The sequence below is a fragment of the Crocuta crocuta genome, unplaced genomic scaffold (assembly GCF_008692635.1).
Source record: "Crocuta crocuta isolate KB4526 unplaced genomic scaffold, BGI_CrCroc_1.0 scaffold26, whole genome shotgun sequence".
NCBI classification, from domain to species: Eukaryota; Metazoa; Chordata; class Mammalia; order Carnivora; family Hyaenidae; genus Crocuta; species Crocuta crocuta.
The window spans coordinates 5,114,949-5,135,340 of NW_027532249.1; the positions used below are offsets into that span (position 1 = coordinate 5,114,949).

Sequence of the window (20,392 nt, forward strand, 5' to 3'; positions counted from 1 at the left end):
AGACCTGATATGTCCAAGTAAGGACAGGACAACAGAAGAGAAAGGCTTTATTCGGCCAGGTGGGGTGGAGCCAATACACAATCCAGACAGAAGAGCATTACGTACATCTACAACGTACCAGATACATCTGGCATCGGGCAGACCCACACAGACTATATTCTTAATGACAATAAAAAGAGAAATGGAATTTTAAAATCTAATCCTTACTACAGAAACATTTTTAAACATAAAAAATAAAAAAACATAGACATTTTGAAAAACTGATCACTTAATATTGTACATATTTCAGGGTATTTTAGTTTACTTTTTTCTGACACAGTATTTTAAATAAAATATGAAATGGTGGTAGTGGGTGTATGTTTTATCTCTGTGGTTTCTACAGAGTTTTTTACACCTTTAGGTGGCCTCAGAAATGTGCCTTTTAATGTTTCCCACTTCACGGGTATGGCTATTATTTATAAATATATTTTTCTAACATTATACATTTAAATTATTTACATGTTTCACTATTATGAATGATGTTTAGACAATCCCTATTCCTAAAATTGTTGGTTTAAAGGGAATAAAAAATGTTAAGTTTTTTTTTTTATGAATAACATGAAAGACTTCACAGAGACTTAGTCTGTATTTACAAGAATTGGTTTTTAATGAGAGTTCAAATGGTTCCTAAAATTATTTTCTAGCTCCTTTTAGATATTACAAACATATCAAACAGGACAGAAAATTGGCCTGAATCACTGATCTTTTCTTGCAATATTTCCAAAACTGTATAAAGTTGGGGGAAAGAAACCTCTCTGCTTATCTTGGGTAAAAGATCAAATATTCAGGAAAAATTATATTTATTTTGGCGGTACTGTATGCCTTCCACAGTACAAATTGAGTTACTCTCTTACTAGATAGCATTTTAAAATTAAAGTTAAACCCACTTTTAATATTTTCAAGAATGATAAATTCCCTGTAATATTCTGAAGTGCAGCATACACTGACCTCTTTCCACAAGGCAAGGATATTCCCTGAAATTCACGTCTTCAATATCCACAAGTGGATATTTCTAAAAGTGGAATAGATACACCTAACTAACTAAGATTAAGTGTGCTTAATATAATCTAACTGAAGAGCATGTAGAACTACTAAAATATATACTTAGAATTAGGGACGCATGGCAATATTTAAATATCTGGAAGATTAATCACTCAGATTGATGCATCTCATTTAAGTTTGTGGCATTATAGTAATTTCATACAAGCAGAAAATTCCACTGTGGAAACGTCTACAACAGTGGCCTGAAGTCTGGCAAACATCGAGGCATCACGTAATATGAACCAAATGAGCAGAAAACAAATCACAAAAGCCTAAATGAGGCAGGGGAGTAATAGTAAAAACAGGTGTGAAGATTTTACCAGTTAAAAAGGAGGAAAAGTGAGACGTACAAGGCGGGGGAGGGGGGCGGAGGGGGCGGAATTCAGTCACCCTCCCTTATCTGCAGGGGGTGTGTTCTAAGAACCTAGCACATGCCTGAAGCCACGGGTAGTACTGAAGCCTATAACTGTATTTTCTTCTACACATACATACACACCCATGATAAAGTCTGACTTATAAATTAGGCACAGTACGAGATTAACAACAATGACCAATAACAGTACAATTAAAGCAATATACTGGAGTAAAAACGTGAATATGCTCTCTCTAATGCTGTGTGGTACTCACCCTTCTTGTGAGGCTGTGAGATGACAAAATGCCCACGTGACGGGAGGAGGTGAGGGGAATGACATGGGCACGTGACACAGCATTAGACTGCTATTGACCTGAGTCCATGTCAGAAGGAGGGTCACCTGTTTCTGGACCACAGTTGACTACTGGTAACGGAAACTGTGCATAAAAGGGGTGGGGGTGCTGTGGTATAAACACAGAAAGTCAAAAAGGAGTGGAGAGGGGCGCCTGGGCAGCTCAGTCAGTTAAGTGCCCAACTCTTGATTTCGGCTCAGGTCATAATCTCACAGTTCGTGGGATCGAGCCCCACGTCGGGCTCTGCGTTGACAGTGCAGAGCCTGCTTGAGATTCCCTCTCTCTCTCTCTCTCTCTCTCTCTGCCATCCCCTGCCCCGTCTCTCTCTCTCAAAATAAATAAATAAACATTTAAAAATAAAGGAGTGGAGAGAAGCTGGGTGAGGTAACAGAAGAAAGAGGGCGTGTGGCGGAGGAAAGGATCAAAGACTGCAAGGAGGGACACAGCAGAGGCACAGAAACGAGAGCAGACCAAATGTCCACATGGGAGAAAAAGTCGTAACTCACACAGGGAGGAAAGACCCACTTCTTGGATGATATTTATTTGTCTCCTTTGAAATTCTGACATTTATATTTTAACAACAGTCTCCTTGTTTCCTGAAGCTGAAAAAAAATCCGTCAGGTCGCACCGTAACTGTTGGTTCTGTATTAGCTCAGTGATTGATAACATGCATGACGAAGGAATCCACAGCTGGGTTGAAGGAGGAGACGTGAGAGAATGTCCTGAGATACCGGGGATGGGGGAAGCAGGAAAGAGCGCTCACCCTTCACTTTGTCAGTGTCAAATCCTATTTCTCGGGTTGTTAGAAAGGAGGAAGACAGAGTGTTTACAGCTGTTGGCAAAGCACCAGGCGGCATCGCCTGTGACATCTCTGTAGACAAGAGGAGAGCAATGTGGGACAAATGCCAGGAGGGCTGGACAGACTAGAAGCCTCTGAATGACCGGAGTCTTTGGCTGCCTGTCAGCATGGATGCTGAAACAGGTTTCTAGACCCTTGGCACAAGGTTATATCCTTGACTCCTCCAACATGCCTATTGATGTCGTTGACAGAGTCACAGATATCTGTGTCACATGCACAGTTGACAACTAACCAGCACATGAATGAATAAAATGGGATAAAGGAAAAACAGACCTACAAAGCCTAACGGTGAGTTGTGCCGGGAGCCGCACCAGCCTCTATGGATGGCAGTCACAGCAAGGAAATGGCAGTGTTTGCACAGCTNGGGACCCCTGGACCTGTCGGAGCCGGTGCGGCCTCAGGCAGAGTTGAAATTAACAAGATAGGTATCAAGCAAAATAAATGTAAACCAATCTTGGGACACCTTTGACTTCGGACCACCTCCATCACTAGATGATGTACGTGAAGACTGTGAAGTGGATTTCTGTCAAACTGAATTCAGTACTCAGTTGTATTAATAGAAATAAAGTATCAAGAAAGGCAGTGGCAGGAGACACCCCCAGGAGACAGCATTCTGGGCACCCTGTTTTCCGAGGAACATACGAGAAGTAGGCTTGCTCAGAGGAAGGTGCAGCACTCATCTCCACAAGTAAAGAGCTGGGGAGCACCTGGAAACAGAGGACACAAGAGGGAGAGCACAGCCGTCTTCCAAAATCAAAAGCTCAGTCGTGCAACACAGCAGCTTCCTTGGGCTGTCACGGCCAAAGGGCTCTGTCACCTAACTGAAACTCCTTGGGCCAAAATGCGGTCCAGAATTCAGATTTATTTTTCATTTTACAGAGGTGTCTATACTGTGTATTATGTGATGCTACAAGGACACTGATATTTCTGTATCAGGACACGTGACTGTGACTATACAGACCAAAAACAGGCCACAAAAGGTGTCAGGTCAGGTTTTATCACCAAGCAAATTACAAAACTGGGCAAGTTTTGTTACTAAATTAGATACGGAGAGCTTTCTGTTTTTGGATTTTGGAATAAGAGTGACCTCGATGAACGTACACGACCAGTCCTCCTCACCCCCCAAGACGCTCTGATACCACTGTGCCACGCCCCCCATGGGTCTGCTGGATAACTGGGCTCCAGCCACACCGGGCTCCATGCTGCTGACTCTTTCCCACCCAGGCGTGCTCCTCCCCCGATGTCTCTGCCTTCATCCTCCCGGAGGCCCTCCCCAACTTACCCCATGGCCCACACCTTCATCTCCTTCCAGTCCTGCTCAAGTGTATTTCCAAGGAGGCCTACCTGGGCCCCAGATTTAAAACTGAAACCTCTCCTGCATGGCACTGCTGATGCCCCGTGTCCTGGCTAGCTACTCCTATTAACGCTACTGAGCACTTTCTCACATACTACATAGCTTACCTACTATGGTCATTGTCTATGTCTCCCCACCAGAACACAAGTCCCACAGAGGCAGGGGACCTTTACCAGGTTTTTCATCGCTATAATATCTCTAGCACAAAAAACATGCCTGGCGCATCCAAGGCGAGGTTGGTGGCAATATCAAAGGGACTTAGGCATTGAATGGGTAACTGAACAAGTTGATTTTTAAGATGCTTTTTGGTCCACAGCTAGGCGTTTTCAGGTCAGAAATAAACAGGGAACAATGGTGAAGAACGCCCCCTTTTCTCTTATCTAGAGAGTCAGAAAAAGGCACGAGATTCCTGTCCCCATGTGGCTATCTCCATGAAAAGAACGAGCAGATAGGACAATGTGTTCAGAACCTCTGGTAATCCTGAGCATCTCAGCATCTACAGGAAACTTTCTGCTATTAGGGAAGAACGAAACAATGAAAATGTACACTTGGCAGACACAGCAAATTTGTCCAAAGTTTTCTCTAAATTCTTCCAGAGTTAGGAAGAGGCCACCCTACCAAGGACTGGCCTTCATGTTCTCAAAAGCATTACAGCAGCACAGTGTGGCATCACCAAAATGGGCATCCAGATTTTTCTTTAGAATATTAGAGTTCACAGTGAAAGAGAACCGTGGACATGACTGTCGGGAACAAAAGTCCATACCTGATGCACGTCCAGGGTTGTTAAAGAAACTGCTGACCCATCTTTTGTTAATTTAATGAAACAACCATTATGGGCATCTCTGAAAGGAAATTATCTTAGGGGGTTAAATCCAGCTTTGTATAAAATCAAGAGCATCTTTAAACTTGCGTGTATTTCAATTTGAGCATGCTAGGGGAAAAAAGTACTGACAGTCATTTAAATTAGGCTTACAACCTTCTTTATGCAAGGGACCCACTGTAGGACTTCTAAATGAGCAGTAATTTACCATCAAAAAGATACACATTAAGTCCCTTGGAAATAGTTTCGCCATAATCAGAGCAATGATTGAAAGAAATTGAGGTCTGGGATGTTAGCAGCATTTGGATCAGATTATTCAGTCCCAGGCATTCTGAAGGCGCTCTGGGCGCACAAGCCTGGAGGAGATATTGGCCAGTCACCCTTCCTCAGCCATCCATGTGGGGATGAAAAGCACCTTCATTTAGCCAACAGGAAAAATTGTATTATCCCACTTGCAAATGTGCTCATTTGTACAACACTGACTGAAATCTTACTACTGGGTTCATAATGCTATCAGCAGGGCCTGGGATAACTGTGTTGAAAACATTTTATGTAATCTAAATCCAGTAATAATTGAGTAACTCAGCAATTCTACTTTCTGGAACCCATTTTTAAAATTTTAATAACGAAGATACTGTTGACCTTTGATTTCTAGGCCATAACCAAGCTGACCTAAATATTTCCCAGTTTGGAATAGTAGAACCAGAAGTTCTTACTTATATTACCATATACTGGGAATATACACTGACAACTCTATTTAAACTGGCTAAAAACTATATGGATAGCCAAAGTAACATGGAAAGACCCAAAGCTGCATGTTCTTTGAACATGTGATAGTCTTACAAGCGTTTTCTAGTACAAATTTGATTATGGAAATTTAGAATCTCATTCTGATAGTTAGATGTAATCATTTCATCATATATTTGTAATATTTCAATAGTGTTTTTTAACCAACCTTAGCTTAATTTTTTTCAGAGAAGTTTATCCAAATAATATAGAATATATGCAATAATTATAGTCATTAGAAACAAATGAAATTACCAGTCTTTAAGTCAAACATCCAGCTGTTGCCTGGATTAACCCAACCACAGGAAACTAAGAGGCATGACACTGACTGACATTTCCTATAAGTTTCAAGGTGTGGGTTTGCAAGGCAAGGGATCGACTTTTACTTCTAACACTGTGATAATGGCTCGGTAATATAAGGATGATGGTGGTGCCTGCATGATCATTCATGATCTAAAAGACGGAGCTAGTCCTCAATATGGGTGGTTAAGAAAATCACTTTTCCCAATTGATATGCCTTACAATACAGGACCCTGAAAACATAGCTGAAAGAAGCTAAAGATGTAAAATAAAAGAGGCTTAAAAGTGTGGTAGTTTGGAATCTCAATTGAAATTGTCAATATGATCTCAGGACATGTTTGTAAATGTATATATGTGCGTGTAGGTATATACCCTAGCTGAGCCTAATTGGAAGGTCCAGAAACAAAAGAGCTTGATAATGAGTACTCCCGTGCTCAGACTGTAATTTCTATGATCAGTTCCCACTTAACAAGAATCGAGGATCCCTGGAGAAATGACTAATTCTAGGTCATCGAGGTGGAAAATGTAAAATAAAAGCTTGGAATATATTGTCAGTAAGTAAGAAAGCCATCTGACATGGCCCAGGACTGGGGTCACCCACCCTGATAAACCCTATTTATCTGAGCAGCAATAAAGATAATAAGTAAGTGTGAGAGATCAGAGCACATCAAATGTGTTTATATTCCCAAGTTGAGGGCAATGAAGTGATGACAATGGTGGTGATGACCATGACCATGATGCTGGTGACAGCAACCATAATACTAATAACCCCCTTGGTCACTTTTAGGTGATGCCGGTGAACTGCATCATTGTTTCTGAAAACTTGCTGGAAAAAGACAAAATATCAAGCATGTATACCATCTCCCCTTTATTATTTACATATTAGGGTAACCAAATATTTGATATGGAAGACCTTTTCTTTTTAGAAGTATTCTAGCTACTTGAATACTTCAAGAAGGGATGATATCACAGAACCAGTATGCAGCCCTTGTTGAATGAATGAATGTAGAAATGGTCATGGGTGGCATATAACATCACAAAAAGGAACATAATCTGCATGAAACACAACTGGGGAACACATTAGCTGTCACTCCAAGAGGGCAACAAACAAAACCCAAACTATGGGAAACTGTATAGGACAAACACAGTTACAGCAACAACCACAGCCACCACAAGTGGGGAAATGGACAAAGAACCTAAAGATAACATGGACTTGATAGGAGACTCATCGTGCAGTTGCAAAGTGTAAACTATACTGCTATCACAATTCCAACAGACTGCTAAAAGAAATAAGGTTATAAGACAGTTAAGAGCAATCTGAACCCTGGCTCTTTTTCCAGGGCACACTCGGTGTCTATTATTATTATTATTTTATTTTTATTATTTTTTAATATAGTTTATTGTCAACTTGGTTTCCATACAACAGCCAGTGCTCATCCCAACAAGTGCCCTCCTCTATGCCCGTCACCCATTTTCCCTTCTCTCCCACCCCCCATCAACCCTCAGTTTGTTCTCTGTATTTAAGAGTCTCTTGTGGTTTGTCTCCCTTGCTCTCCGTAACTATTTTTTCCCCTTTCCTTCCCCTATAGTCCTCTGTTAAGTTTCTCCTGTTCCATATAAAAGTGAAAACATATGGTATCTGTCTTTCTCTGCCTGACTTATTTCACTTAGCATAACACCCTCCAGTTTCATCCATGTTGCTACAGATGGCCAGATTTCATTCTTTCTCACTGCCATGTAGCATTCCATTATTATTATTTTAAAGGCTCCTATCTTTAAGAGCAGGGGTCTGAGCCTAAATCCAGCCTGTCACCTTCTTGTACAATTTGAAAGAGAAAAATGGTTTGTACTTTTTTTTAATGATTACAAAACCAAAGAAAGAATAATATTTTGTGACAATGAAAATCGTATGAAATTCAAATTTCAATGTCCATACATAGAGCCGCATTGAAAACAGCCACCCTCATTCATGTGTGTGTTGTCTGTGGTTGCCTTTCCGCTACAAGAGCAGAGCTGAGCAGCTGTACCAAAGGCTGGCTGGCTTGCAAAATTTACTATCTGGCCCTTTACAGAAAATGTTTGCCAGCCCGTGTGTTAGAGAAGCATTTACAGGTTAAATGATACGATGACTGGGATGGCTTCAAAACAATCAGAAGGGGAGCAGGTGGAAACAGAGATACAGCAATTGGCCACATATTGTTAGGTGTTGAAGTTGGACGCTCATTATATGAAGTTTATTACCTTATCTCTCTACCTCTGTACATACTCGCAATATCTGCAATAGAAGTAAAAATAAGCTTTTCTTCAAAGAAGCTATTAGAAAATAATCTCTCATTTCTGTATTTCTGAATGACTATTTTAACCATGATTATTTCCCCAGGAAAACAAATGATTTTGCTGCTGGCTTGTAAATATCCCAGTGATGTAGAACAATTTTGTCTAGATGCCATCTACTTTCTGCAAATGCATTGAGCCGTTTATATGATAAAGGTACCACCAACAGTAGATGAGAAAATGCACTTTGACAAATGGGAGCCATAACCTAAGTCTAGCTGGTCTATTCTTTGGCAATATTTGCATAACTAATGTTCATGTGCTCATCATGTGGAAAGCGTGTAATATACATTTCTGGAGGGAAAGTAATCATGGGCTTCCAAATCTTAAGGATAAACAGAAAGCCCATTAATTAGTCATCTGTCCATTGTGCTTAGCAGACACCACTTCTTGTAACAGAGACAGACAATTTTATTACACGTGGACAATAGCCCATCTCTTCTTTTGAATGAAGGGCGTAAAGGATGGCAGTTTTATAAGTATGAGAGAGACAGAAGAGAATAACAATCTGCTCTATGATTTCAAAGTTCACTCTCTGTAGGAACTGCCTGGCTGCCACTGTGTGCCAGTCAGAGAGGTCGGGGCCCTGTCTCACACTGAGTCACAACTAGACTAAATGCAGCGTGTTCAGTTCTCTGTTGCACTTCTACAGTCCGAAAGAAGTTTTTGAAATCAAAGCCCACCCAAAGTTGACAAATTTTCTTTCTATTTCAAGGAAGGAGTTAAGTAAATTTCTCTTTTTTTTCCTTCACACACGATTCCAGACTGCAAGACTGGAATCTTCTAGGACTTTCGAGAAGGATACCTAAGGCAAATGTATAAACCTCTTACATAAAACATTTCCATGTTTCCCACTCCCAAGAGACAGAATAGGAAAAAACTAGAGATCCTAATTAGTGTCCAAACTCTCCAGGACCCTCAGTCCAAGGCCTGGGTCAGTAAAAGGAGAGAGAAAGGCAGGCCATCAGTATTCTCAGCGCACAATCACAGAAATTCCAGAGCACAGCCATTCCTGTCTTCTCACAACAGAGCTGTGGATTCGTGGAAGCAAGAGAAACAAATAACCCGTTTGATGAATATGAGAAAAGCAACAGAAAATTGCTTTCACAGGATTTATGACTCTTGGGTCCAAAGTAAACAATCCTTAAGAGGACTGGCTAATGCCTTTCTCTTCTGCCCTCCAAACTGACCCATCCTGACCTGCAGTTTTCAAAGTACAACTTCTCATCCTGGACCAGAGACCCTCAGATTGCTATGGAAGACAAAGCTCTCTGACTGCTGCTCTAGCTTTTTTTGGGCATCCTTCTCGAAGCACCAGCGATTTACATGTTTTGATTGAATTGGGTAATGTCACAAAATAAAATTTATTAATTAATGCCTCCTGGAATCTCCCTAGGTAAGTCATACTGTTTTGTTAATGTAAAATAATTCTTTACCTTTAAATTCAGCTAATCCCAAATCATACTAAATTAAAACATATGGTATATGCTTTGAGGATTTTGGGTGGTTTCAGTCTGAATGTTCTATATTGTGTTTTATATATATATATATATATATATATATATGCATACATACATACATATATATATATATATGGATATTCAACTGACTGAAACAATAATGGATGTAATTTCAACCACTCAAAGTTTTAAGGAGCAAATGGTTCCTATAGCAACTGAAGATAGTCGTCTGTGCATTCCTGGCATTTTCTATGATGGTAAGTGATGTTAAATTTATGCTTTAATATATATGGTGTAAAATAGCCAAGTTAAGCTTGCCAAGGGAACCATAATTTTACTTCTTTTCAAAATCATTTTATGGCTTTTATATATAATAACAAAATTGGTCTGATGCACAGTTCTGATTTTCTTTGCCTCATAATTTATAAAGGAAACTAAAAGTCACCAAGAAACATTGACCAAACACACACATTCCCTAACACCAAAGCCAAGGCAAAATCCACAAATATGAATACAATTTTAATTTTAAATTCTGATAAAAGCCGTCATGTATATTACAACATGACATTTATGAATCCACAAGGAAATTCCTGGGTCATAGTACTATGCAAGAGGCATTATAGTTAAGAATGTACATTCTGGAGTTAGATGGCCTGGTTCAAATCCTAGCTCTTATTACTAGCAATGTGCTACTGGAAAGCTTACTAAAACTTCCCAAGCCCATTACTTCTTCTATGGGCATATAACAGAGCATTCCCAAGGATCAGTTCAGAGTAATAAAATACATGCACATAGCTTAGCAGAGTACATGCACACAGCAATGCTTAGTAAATGGAGTTGCAATTCCTTTATTTCAAACACATGTATTGAGGGGCGCCTGGGTGGCTCAGTTGGTTAAGTGTCTGACTTTGTGTCTCCCTCTCTCTCTGCCCCTCCCCTGCTCACAATCTCTCTCTCTTTCTCTCTCAAAAATAAATAAACATTAAAAAAAAACAAACACATCTGTTGAAGTCAGTAATATAAATGCTAATAATTTATAATTTATTCATTAGCAAATCAAATTCTATAGTAGGTCAGAGGACATAACCTTATTAAAACCATTTTAAGTTACAAAAATCTAGATTTTACATTTTTCTCTCAAAACAAAACCAAACAAAAAAACAAACAAACAAACAAAACCCAAAGGTCTAAATATCTAGCTGATAAAGAAATATGAGAAATTTCTTAAACTGGTGAAAAATACTATTTCCATAATTGGGTAATTCATACCCAGTTAAACGGAATTANAAAGTTTTTTCTCATAAGTGAACATTAATATTAGAAATTCAGTCTTCCCAAATTAAGCTCATATTAAATTATATTCCATACCTCCCAATAGGAAGGAAGGAAGGGAGGGAAGGGGAAGGGGAAGGGGAAGGGGAAGGGAGAGGAGAGGAGAGGAGAGGAGAGGAGAGGAGAGGAGAGGAAAGAAAAAAAAGAAAGGAGTGAGGTGAATTCATCCATCAATTTCTATGACACAGCTCTATTGTTACAGTGAGGACTCAAACACATTATCCTTGAAATTTCTAGAAATTTACCTTTAACAAAGGTCTTGTGGCAAGGATTTTTTTTTATAAACGGTGAATTAGCACACAAGATTTTACAACAGAAGAAAAAAATGCCTAGGGGAAATGTGTAAGAAATGAAGGTTTGGGAAAGATGATATATTAACCACATTTGTTTCCAAAATTACTCTAACTCTGCATGATAATTGAAGCATAGTCTGAAAAATTAGCAAAAGGGACAACACTAGGTTCTTTATGTCCCTTCTCTCATCAAAACCATCCCTTGGAAATGAACCATATCCATCAAACAAACATCTCAGAATATCAGATTTTGTGCCTGTTTTCCCTGGTCCAACTACAGACCTCTTAGACTCACCTGGAGGAGACACATGATTTGCTGAGGCAGTCTGAGCCAAGCCCCATGAGCAGGGGTTTACTGAGCATTTGTTATGTGATAGGTACAATTCTAGGTGCTACCTTGAAACCAATGTTTTTAATAGAGTACATCATAGTAACTATCTAATTTCCTTTTCTATTTCTATGAACAGACGCCTGTTTTTTTTAACTTGTATTTTTGGGTTTTTTTAATGTTTCTTTATTTATTTTGAGAGAGAGAGGGAGAAGTGGGCAGGGTAGAGAGAGAGNCAATAGAGTACATCATAGTAACTATCTAATTTCTTTTTCTATTTCTATGAACAGACGCCTGTTTTTTTAACTTGTATTTTTGGGCTTTTTTAATGTTTATTTATTTATTTTGAGAGAGAGAGGGAGAAGTGGGCAGGGCAGAGAGAGAGGGAGACAGAGAATCCCAAGCAGGCCCANTCAGCATAACATGTAAGTAAAAAAGAAGAACATCTACAGGCACCTCGGTGGCTCATTTGGTTGAGCAGCAAGCTCTTGATTTCAGCTCAGGTCATGATCTGGTGGCTTATGTTGGGTTCCCTGCTGTCAGACCCTGTTTGAGATTCTCTGCCCCTCCCCCGCTTGTGCGCGTGCTCTGTCTGTCTCTCAAAATAAATAAATACACTTAAAAAAAGAACATCTAAAATTCCATTTTCTCTTCTCTGTATTCTGTATCTACATATACTCTAAGATACGTTCGAACTGTAAGCTCCTCAGTGATCAGAATGTTGATAGTAACAGGCAACACTGTCATGTTTAGGGTGCTTGAATGATTTTACACATACATTTCACTTGAGTATCTCTCACAGTTACAGTCCCTGCTGTATGCTTAGACTGCTATATCTGATAGTGTATAGCAAGTATCTTCAACAAATGCACTGCACATCACTTTTGTACTACCAAAAAAAACAGTTTTATAGATGCGGTCTTCCTACTATTCATTGCCTGGAAAGTGTTTTAAAGTCTTTTGCTTCTATACTAATCGATGCTCATGAACTGTGCTTTACTTTGCTATTCTGTATTCTAGAAAAACCAGGGCACCTGGGTGGCTCATTCAGTTAATCGTCCGACTTCACCTCAGGTCATGACCTCGCAGTTCGTGGGTTCGAGCCCCGCATCGGGTTCTGTGCTGGCAGTTTAGAGCCTGGAGCCTATTTCAGATTCTGTGTTTCCCTCTCTCTCTGCCCCTCCACAACTCATGCTCTGTCTCTCTCTGTCTCAAAAATTAAAAAATAATCTATAAAAAAATTAAAAGAAAAACCAATTCTATGATGACAATAACCTGTAGCCCACAGATGGGATGTAGAAAATGTAAGCAGATGGGACACATCTGTTAATCATAAACATTTCTTCATTAGTGTCATCATCAGATTTATATGTACCATGTTTCTGCAAAAGGCTGTGACAGTGACCATATTTAATCTATATTTTAAACAATCAAGCCACTGGCCATTTTTCATAGCGGTGGATAGATATGGACATGTAATACATATGGATTTGGGGGCAGGTCATGATGGCTCCTTGATGTTAATCATGTAATGTCAGTCACATCCAAATTCTTTCAACAGAGTGCTAAGTGCATATTACCTAATCACCTAGCACTGGGATATGGGAAGATGGCGTCAGATGGTGGACTCAAGCAGTGGTGAAATACAAGAAACACCGGTGTACTATCCCCAGCCAGGCCACTTACCTTTGTGACCCTGCACCCCAAGCCCATCTATAAAAGAAGTGGAAGACCAAGGGAAACATGCATGAAACTCTATGTAAAAGACTGTGGTAGAACTCAGAATACAGTAATACAAGCAAACCAAATTATTGTAAATGATTATACTCTAAAATATCAATGTTTCCCAAAGAAAAATGTAGTATTAATTTCAAAATCTTGACTTACCCTTGAGAACATTCAAATTACAGAAAAAAAAAAACAAAAATCTTTTTCTCATTTTTCTGCCTGGATCTCAGCAGTTCTTGGAGGATGTGAGTGACTTTGTAGGCAGAGAAGCATTTTTGAAACTGTTACAGCAATGGGGTAATGAAGACATACCCATATCATACCTCTAGGCTAGAAAGGCCTGGTCCACGATGCCAGGTTTGCTTCGCCCCACAGCTTCTACTGAATGACCAGAGGCAAAGGGCAGGGCATGGGCAAGAGCGCAGCAGGGCTCGGTGAAACCAACATGTGCTGCAAATCCTCCTTGGCACAGAAGCCACTCGACACAAATACATTTAATAGAAAACATTCTTGCAAGTGAATGATACTAGTCTTATTTCACCAGTTATTAACAAAGTAAACATCTCCCTCACAAGATGCCTATCCAACCAGAGGAGATAAATCATTTAACGGTAAAATTATTCTAACATCACAAAGCTTCACAAACCAAATAGCATGCCATGTCCAGGACAGATGAAGGTTCACTGAGAATTTCAAAGTAACAACACCTCTGTTTTTATCATGCCCTTTAGGGCATGACCATGTGGAAAGCTGCAGGGCGACAGGTGATCACTGATGCCAAGAAGGGCAAGAAAAGACTGTGTAACAGACAATGAAAGGCACTGATGGACTGTAAAAACAATGTATCGACACTAATGATCAAATTTGATAGAACAAAAACAAGAGAGTTGGGGACATGGGAAATTCAACTCGACTTCAACATGATTCAACATGATTGAAGCTACTGAATACAGTACCAGTTATACATTAGGTTTTGGCTTTTTCTTTCCCGATTTGGAACATGTGCTGTGCTTTGCTTCATACTAGTGACTGTCAACCCTCGGCACACACTGGAGTCACCTGAGGAGCCCCGAATGCAGGGCCCACCCACAGACCAATTAAATCAGAATCCTTGGGTAGATCAGGAAGTTTTTGAAAACTCCCCATGGGAATTTAGTGGCGTGAGGGCTAAGACTCTGCATTTAGACCTGTTTTTCAAAATAGCAGCTAGCTTCCTCCCTATTATGTGACAGATTCCCTTTAAAACAGTCTTCCGCTTTGTAGTAGAAAGTAGTTAAAGATCCCCAATGCCCAAGGCAATGCTGAAGTTCTATCAAGAGCCTCCCAAACCCAGGAAATTTGCAAAAACACAAAGAACAAATTGTATCCTCAACTTGCCCATAAATTCTTGGGAATATCTAAGACTCTGTTGAAGCTAGAGCTTAGATCTTATACTGTGTTCTCTAAAGTAACATTAACAGAAGTATCAGGAGCCCAAAACTATTTTCCATGAAAAATTAAGATTTCTAGAGATAAATCAAAGATGACAGGATAGTGTCATTTTTAGGAGGCAGTTAATGCATTGTGGAAAATGCCGATTAAAAATGTCTGTCTCATCAATTACCATACATAGCCCATCTTGATCAAGCTAAATACCGAACAACCACTAACTAAGAAAATAATTTTCAGTCTCTCACATCAAGATTCTAGAAGAACTGGGAAGTGGGATATAAAGGGAAAAAAAGCAAAGGCAAATACTGAAGATCGGGGTCAAGCAAAGTTCTCAAGGGCTGCAAAATCTCTTACAGTAGCGAGTACAAACTTTTAGAGAGAAGGAAATTGTAAAGATGAATTTGGTGCATGAAATCTCGGTCCTCTGCTTACACTCTTCCTTCCTGGCCAGGTGATGCTCGCACAGGGAGCATCTCACAGGGAGCAGGAGATGAGAAAACAATGACATCAAGGTAGAAAGGTGAAGAATTGTGCCGAGTGTCCAAGAGTATTGAAGAATCCTCCTCCAGAATGCATTCTCCAATGGTCACCATGTTGTTGAATACAGGGAGAGGACATTTGGCGGTCTTCCATTTTCCCCAGAAGTGGAGGAATAAAAACAACTGTTCTTCCATTTACAATGACGAAAAGGTAAGAGGAATTTCAAAGTTGGTAGAGTATCATGCAAATGACACTGCACAGTCACAGTGACACTGCAGAAGAGGAGGGAAGATAGGAGGAGAGGTCATAGGCACAGAGGAAAGGTCGGCATGTGTGAACTGGAAGCCATGATGGAATGGGACAGATACACAAAGTTAGCTCAGCAGCAAACTAAAATAAGTATGTAATTAATCAAACCAAAACAAAGCCGTAAGGGTGGGAATCAACACAAGTCATGATAAAGAGTGAGCATCTTGCAGATTAGTGCATAAAAGGAAGAAACAAGAATGAAAGTGGAGAATGCCACAGGTTAAGGAATCAAACTCAGAGCCTAAAGAAGCGGGTGACATTCTGGTTAGAGGGGACAAGCCACTTAATCCCACGCATTCTCTCCATTCGCTCGGAATTCCAGCAACCATGGACAAATCCATGAAACTATCTGCCATGTAAAGTATACATGGTAGAATTTGAAGGATTGGAAAACAAGACACAAATTACAATTACACTAAAACTGTGTACTTAAAACACTTAAAAGTAAGATACGTTGTTAATTTGTAAGTTGAGGCTTTTCCCCTTGTGCAAATTCAAATTATAAAAAGGCCTATAAGTGCATGTGTGTGCGTGTGCGCATGAGAGTGATACTCTGGACATTTCTCCAGAGGAAGGGTAGGGAAGAGCTCTATATTTGGTACTTTAATATCCGGCTCTGAAAGCACTTTGACAGCCAGATCTTCAAAGCAAGATGGCTCAGCAGAGGCGAATGGAAAAAAACAGAAAAAAATGTTTAAAGGTCTGTGAAGAACAGTTAGCTTATTTAGAACTCTTAGTAATCTGACAACTTAGTAATAAAGAAGGAAAGGAACAGAGACAACTCAGGGCATCAATCTTCTATCAGCACCTGACACTGACCGGACCCCTGGGCCCCTCCCTGGGGGCCACGTATTCCTGCCTCTGGAGACAGTGGGTTACTGTACCTGCAACCACAGCCTGTCGCCCGCCACGGTCCGGCCGATGGCACTGCACTGGAAGGTGGCAAACTGGCCGGCATTGACTTCCACGTTCTGAATCCGCAGGAAGTGGGGAGTTCTGGCTACATGAACAGAGAGAATTAAAGGCATTAAAGGTGGAGATCTGTAACGTCCATGTGTCTTTTTGAATCTGTTTGCAATTCTGGGCCTTCCCATTTTGTTTACCTTTGAAAAAAATACTGCTTTTGCTTCTAAGAATGCTTTTGAGATTTCATTATGATTGGAAAGGGTATCACGGAAGGCTTTGGTGTGCTCTAAAAGAACAGAGCAGCCAAGCATTCTGGGATTGAACCAAGAAGAAAGAAGATATTTTATTGTGCCTGCTGTGCAAATTATCATAGCTCAGCAGTCTTCTTGTAATAACAGATCTGTATTAATAAAGATTACACTGAAGCCTAATTGATGTTTTGAACAAAAACATATTAGATATTTATATGAGCAACATGAAAAGAACAGTAAGAAGTTAAATGATGTTGTCAAGGAAACTTTTTAAGCCGAGTACAAAGCTGCGCGTAATATATATTTTAATACGACTAATTACCATGCGGTATTCCTTATGTAATATTTCCCAACTACCAAAAATACTATCCCCACAGACGGACTCTGTGGAGTTAAGTTGGGACTGGCAGAGTGTGGAAGTTTCTACTGATTCTTATTCCCAATTCAAGAGAAAAGAATGATTCCAAATGCAAAACAACATTAAGTCTCATATATTGTCCGTGGGGGACAGCCCTCTGAATAAAGGATAATTCTACTTGATCTGAGAAGCCCAGACCAAATTTCTGCAACACGCTGAAAGCATGTGTTAAGGAAATGCAATGACAGGCCAGGAATTACATTTTATGATAAGTTCTACTTTCTTAGGAAAAAGTCTCTTACCACGGCGATGACAGGATATAAGCAAACGGGCTGGGAAGGGGGAGGTAGGGAGTAGAAATGGAAGAACAGGATGCCAGTATTTTCTGGAAGGGATGGATAAATCTTCTGGACAATAACTAGGATAAACTTCTTATGACAACTTGTTCCCATTGTCAATGTGCCATTAGGCCATGTCTAGACACGTTCAAAGAATGGTGTCCCCCTACCTAGAACCCAAATGTGATAAACTAGCATTAATATTAGCTTGTGCAGAACATAATTAGGAATAGAAGTGGGTTACTACTCAAGAACAGAGAGAAATGCATTTTAATATCAGTAATGCACAGGAAAAGCCCATTACTAATTTGGAGGCCACGAGTAATTAAAAAAATGTATTCACGATGCTTAGCATGCAAATGTCCTAAATAACTTCTAAAACAGCAGTAGAACCATGCACGGGTCATTGTTTCTAATACGAACATATTAATTTAAAGCCCTCTGACCTATTTTTTCACGAACTGAAATTATCCTTGGCCAAGAATAACATGATGATATGGTTTTTAAAGACCTCTGTAAAAAGTCCCTATGTCAAATTTCTCTTCTAGTCTCTGTTCCCCAAAAGCTGAAGGACACTTCATTTTTAGAAAATGGAAAAAGATCACATTTTGAGCCTCATGTACCAGGATATTTCCCATTGAACATCCACAAGCGTTCTGTAAGGTAGTGATTCTTTTCCATTTTGCAGATGGGGGATCACGCGGGTGCCTGCCTAGTAAGTGTCAGAACCAGAGTGGGAACAGTATCGAAGCACAGGCACAGCCTCCCACCTACGTCTGCCTCTCCCATGCTCTCCTCCCGGAAATGCCTCCCTGCCTCACTTGTTGAAACGTTAGCTTCTTTCAAAGCCCTTCTCAAACATTATTCCTTTCATGGAACTTCCATGGGTTCTCTGATCTTGTTAGACACTTCCAATATCGCACATCCTCCATCTTACATGTTACAGTTATGGGGATGACACTCCTTATTGGGATTACTGGAATGATACTGTCTCAATCATTGTACATGCAATAAATGGCACTTGATATTAATACTTCACACATGGTAGACACTCAGTACCATAACTGAATTGAATTCCCATTATATAAAATTAATAATAAAATTAGTATTATTTGGAATTAAGAAAATTTATATTTTTTAAAATTAGTGAATGAATATTATTTGAGTTTGCATTATTCAATGAAATTGAAAATAGTCTTTAAAATTGTTTACTTGTGGGGTGCCTGGGTGGCTCAGTCAGTTAAGCATCGGACTCTTGGTTTCAGCTCAGGCCATGATCTCATGGTTTGTGAGTTCAACCCCCATGTCGAGTTCTGCACTGGCAGCATGGAACCTGCTTGGGATTCTCTCTTCCTTTCTCTCTGCCGCTCCCCTATTCTCTCTCTCTCTCTTTCTCTCTCTCTCAAAATAAATAAATAAACTTAAAAAAAGATAAAATTATTTACTTGCAATTTCAACTTCTAAAGAATTCTCCTCTCCCAATCTCACTTCTGACACAAATGAACAAACTTTTGCTACACAAAAATATAACAATTGTTATTTTAGATCTACCTACATTAGCAGTTACCAATATTAACAACAATCATTAAGAATTTGAGATCTGACTAAATTAATACGACTATATTGAAAGCCAGAAAGGTCTTTGCTTATCAAGAAATAATAGAAGCAAATGGAATATTCTTCTTCTTCGAATCCAGCACAACACATCCATTATAGTACACCTGTCATCAGCTGGAAACTTTTTGAACTGTCTTCCCCTGTAAAATAATTCTAAGCACATTACCCCTAGCTACCTGGACATCAAACGACACCATGTACAAAGCATTCGAAAAAGGAAGAAAAATAATGGAAGCAGTAACTCCTCTGTTCGCTGTGTGTTTATAGAGCAGATTTTAGCTACTTCACAGGAATCTGAAGGTAGTTCATCAAAAAGGCCTATGCTTTGCAGTCTTTAATGACAGATGTGCACACATGCACATACACATATGTGTGCGTGCATACACACACACACACACACACACACACAACCCTGCACTGCTGGCTCCTTAGGGAGCTGTTTGATCCATTTCCTGTCGACCTTCCTGAGCCATCAGTGGTTCCCTTTGTTCAAGGGGTCTGCCCGTCACAGAGCCTTTGCCTGTCTATAGAAACTGCTCTCTTCAGATTATCAGCAAGCTCCTCAGAGCCCCAACAGCCTTCTTTCCTTCCTCATCCTGATTCATCTCCTATGGGAAAATGCTTTCAGCCATACTGTTTTCTTTTTTTTTTCCAAAACTTCCCCCCAAAAGCTTTAAAATTCTACTTTCAAAACCTTTTTCCTTCAGCTTTTTCCTTTGTTCATTCTTCTTTGTGCTCTACCCTAAATGTTGATTTGCCTCAGATTTAGAACTCTGCTCACTTCCCTGTTCAGAGTGTGTATGCTGCCTGGTAGGTGCCCTCTGTCCCCAGAGAGTACGTGAGGCTCTCGGAAACAAGGGACATGTGACCGGATCACTGAGCTATGCTCCTGTTGGCTGCAAAGGAAGTTCTCCATTACTGGGGGCCTTGGAGCCACTCCAGTTAACTGTGTGGCCCCCACAAAGGCAGACAGGCCCCTCCAGAGCCAAACCTGACATCATGGCACACCCCAGACAGAGGGCATCCACACCAAGGAAAACAAGAGTCATGTACTCTCCATTGGTCAGCTGAGTGCTAGAGCCGTATCGACTGATGAGGCCACGCCAACATGAAGGCACAAAACCCTGGTGTGCTCAGAGGCTGATAAAAATTATAGGGACTATTGTCCTAGGAACAGGGTTTTGGTTTTGTTTTTATTTTTGTTTTCTTAATCAGAACTTTCAGGTCAGTGATGGAAAAACTGGGTCACAGGAGAAGTAGGGGCAATGAGAATGATAGCTGACTTAAAATTTTATGAGACAGATCCAGTACGCAGAAACTCCA

The 20,392-nt window shown here is 40.1% G+C and overlaps 1 protein-coding gene across 4 annotated transcripts in view; it reads right to left on the minus strand.

Annotated features, from left to right (window-relative positions):
- The window catches only part of PTPRM (protein tyrosine phosphatase receptor type M), a 588,144-nt gene that overhangs the window by 423,754 nt on the left and 143,998 nt on the right, over nt 1-20,392 (minus strand). For all 4 annotated transcript variants that reach the window (XM_077778076.1, XM_077778074.1, XM_077778075.1 and 1 more), the window contains exon 4: nt 16,484-16,599. In XM_077778076.1, the coding sequence (XP_077634202.1) occupies nt 16,484-16,599 (116 nt within the window). The remainder of the gene's footprint in view (nt 1-16,483; nt 16,600-20,392) is intronic.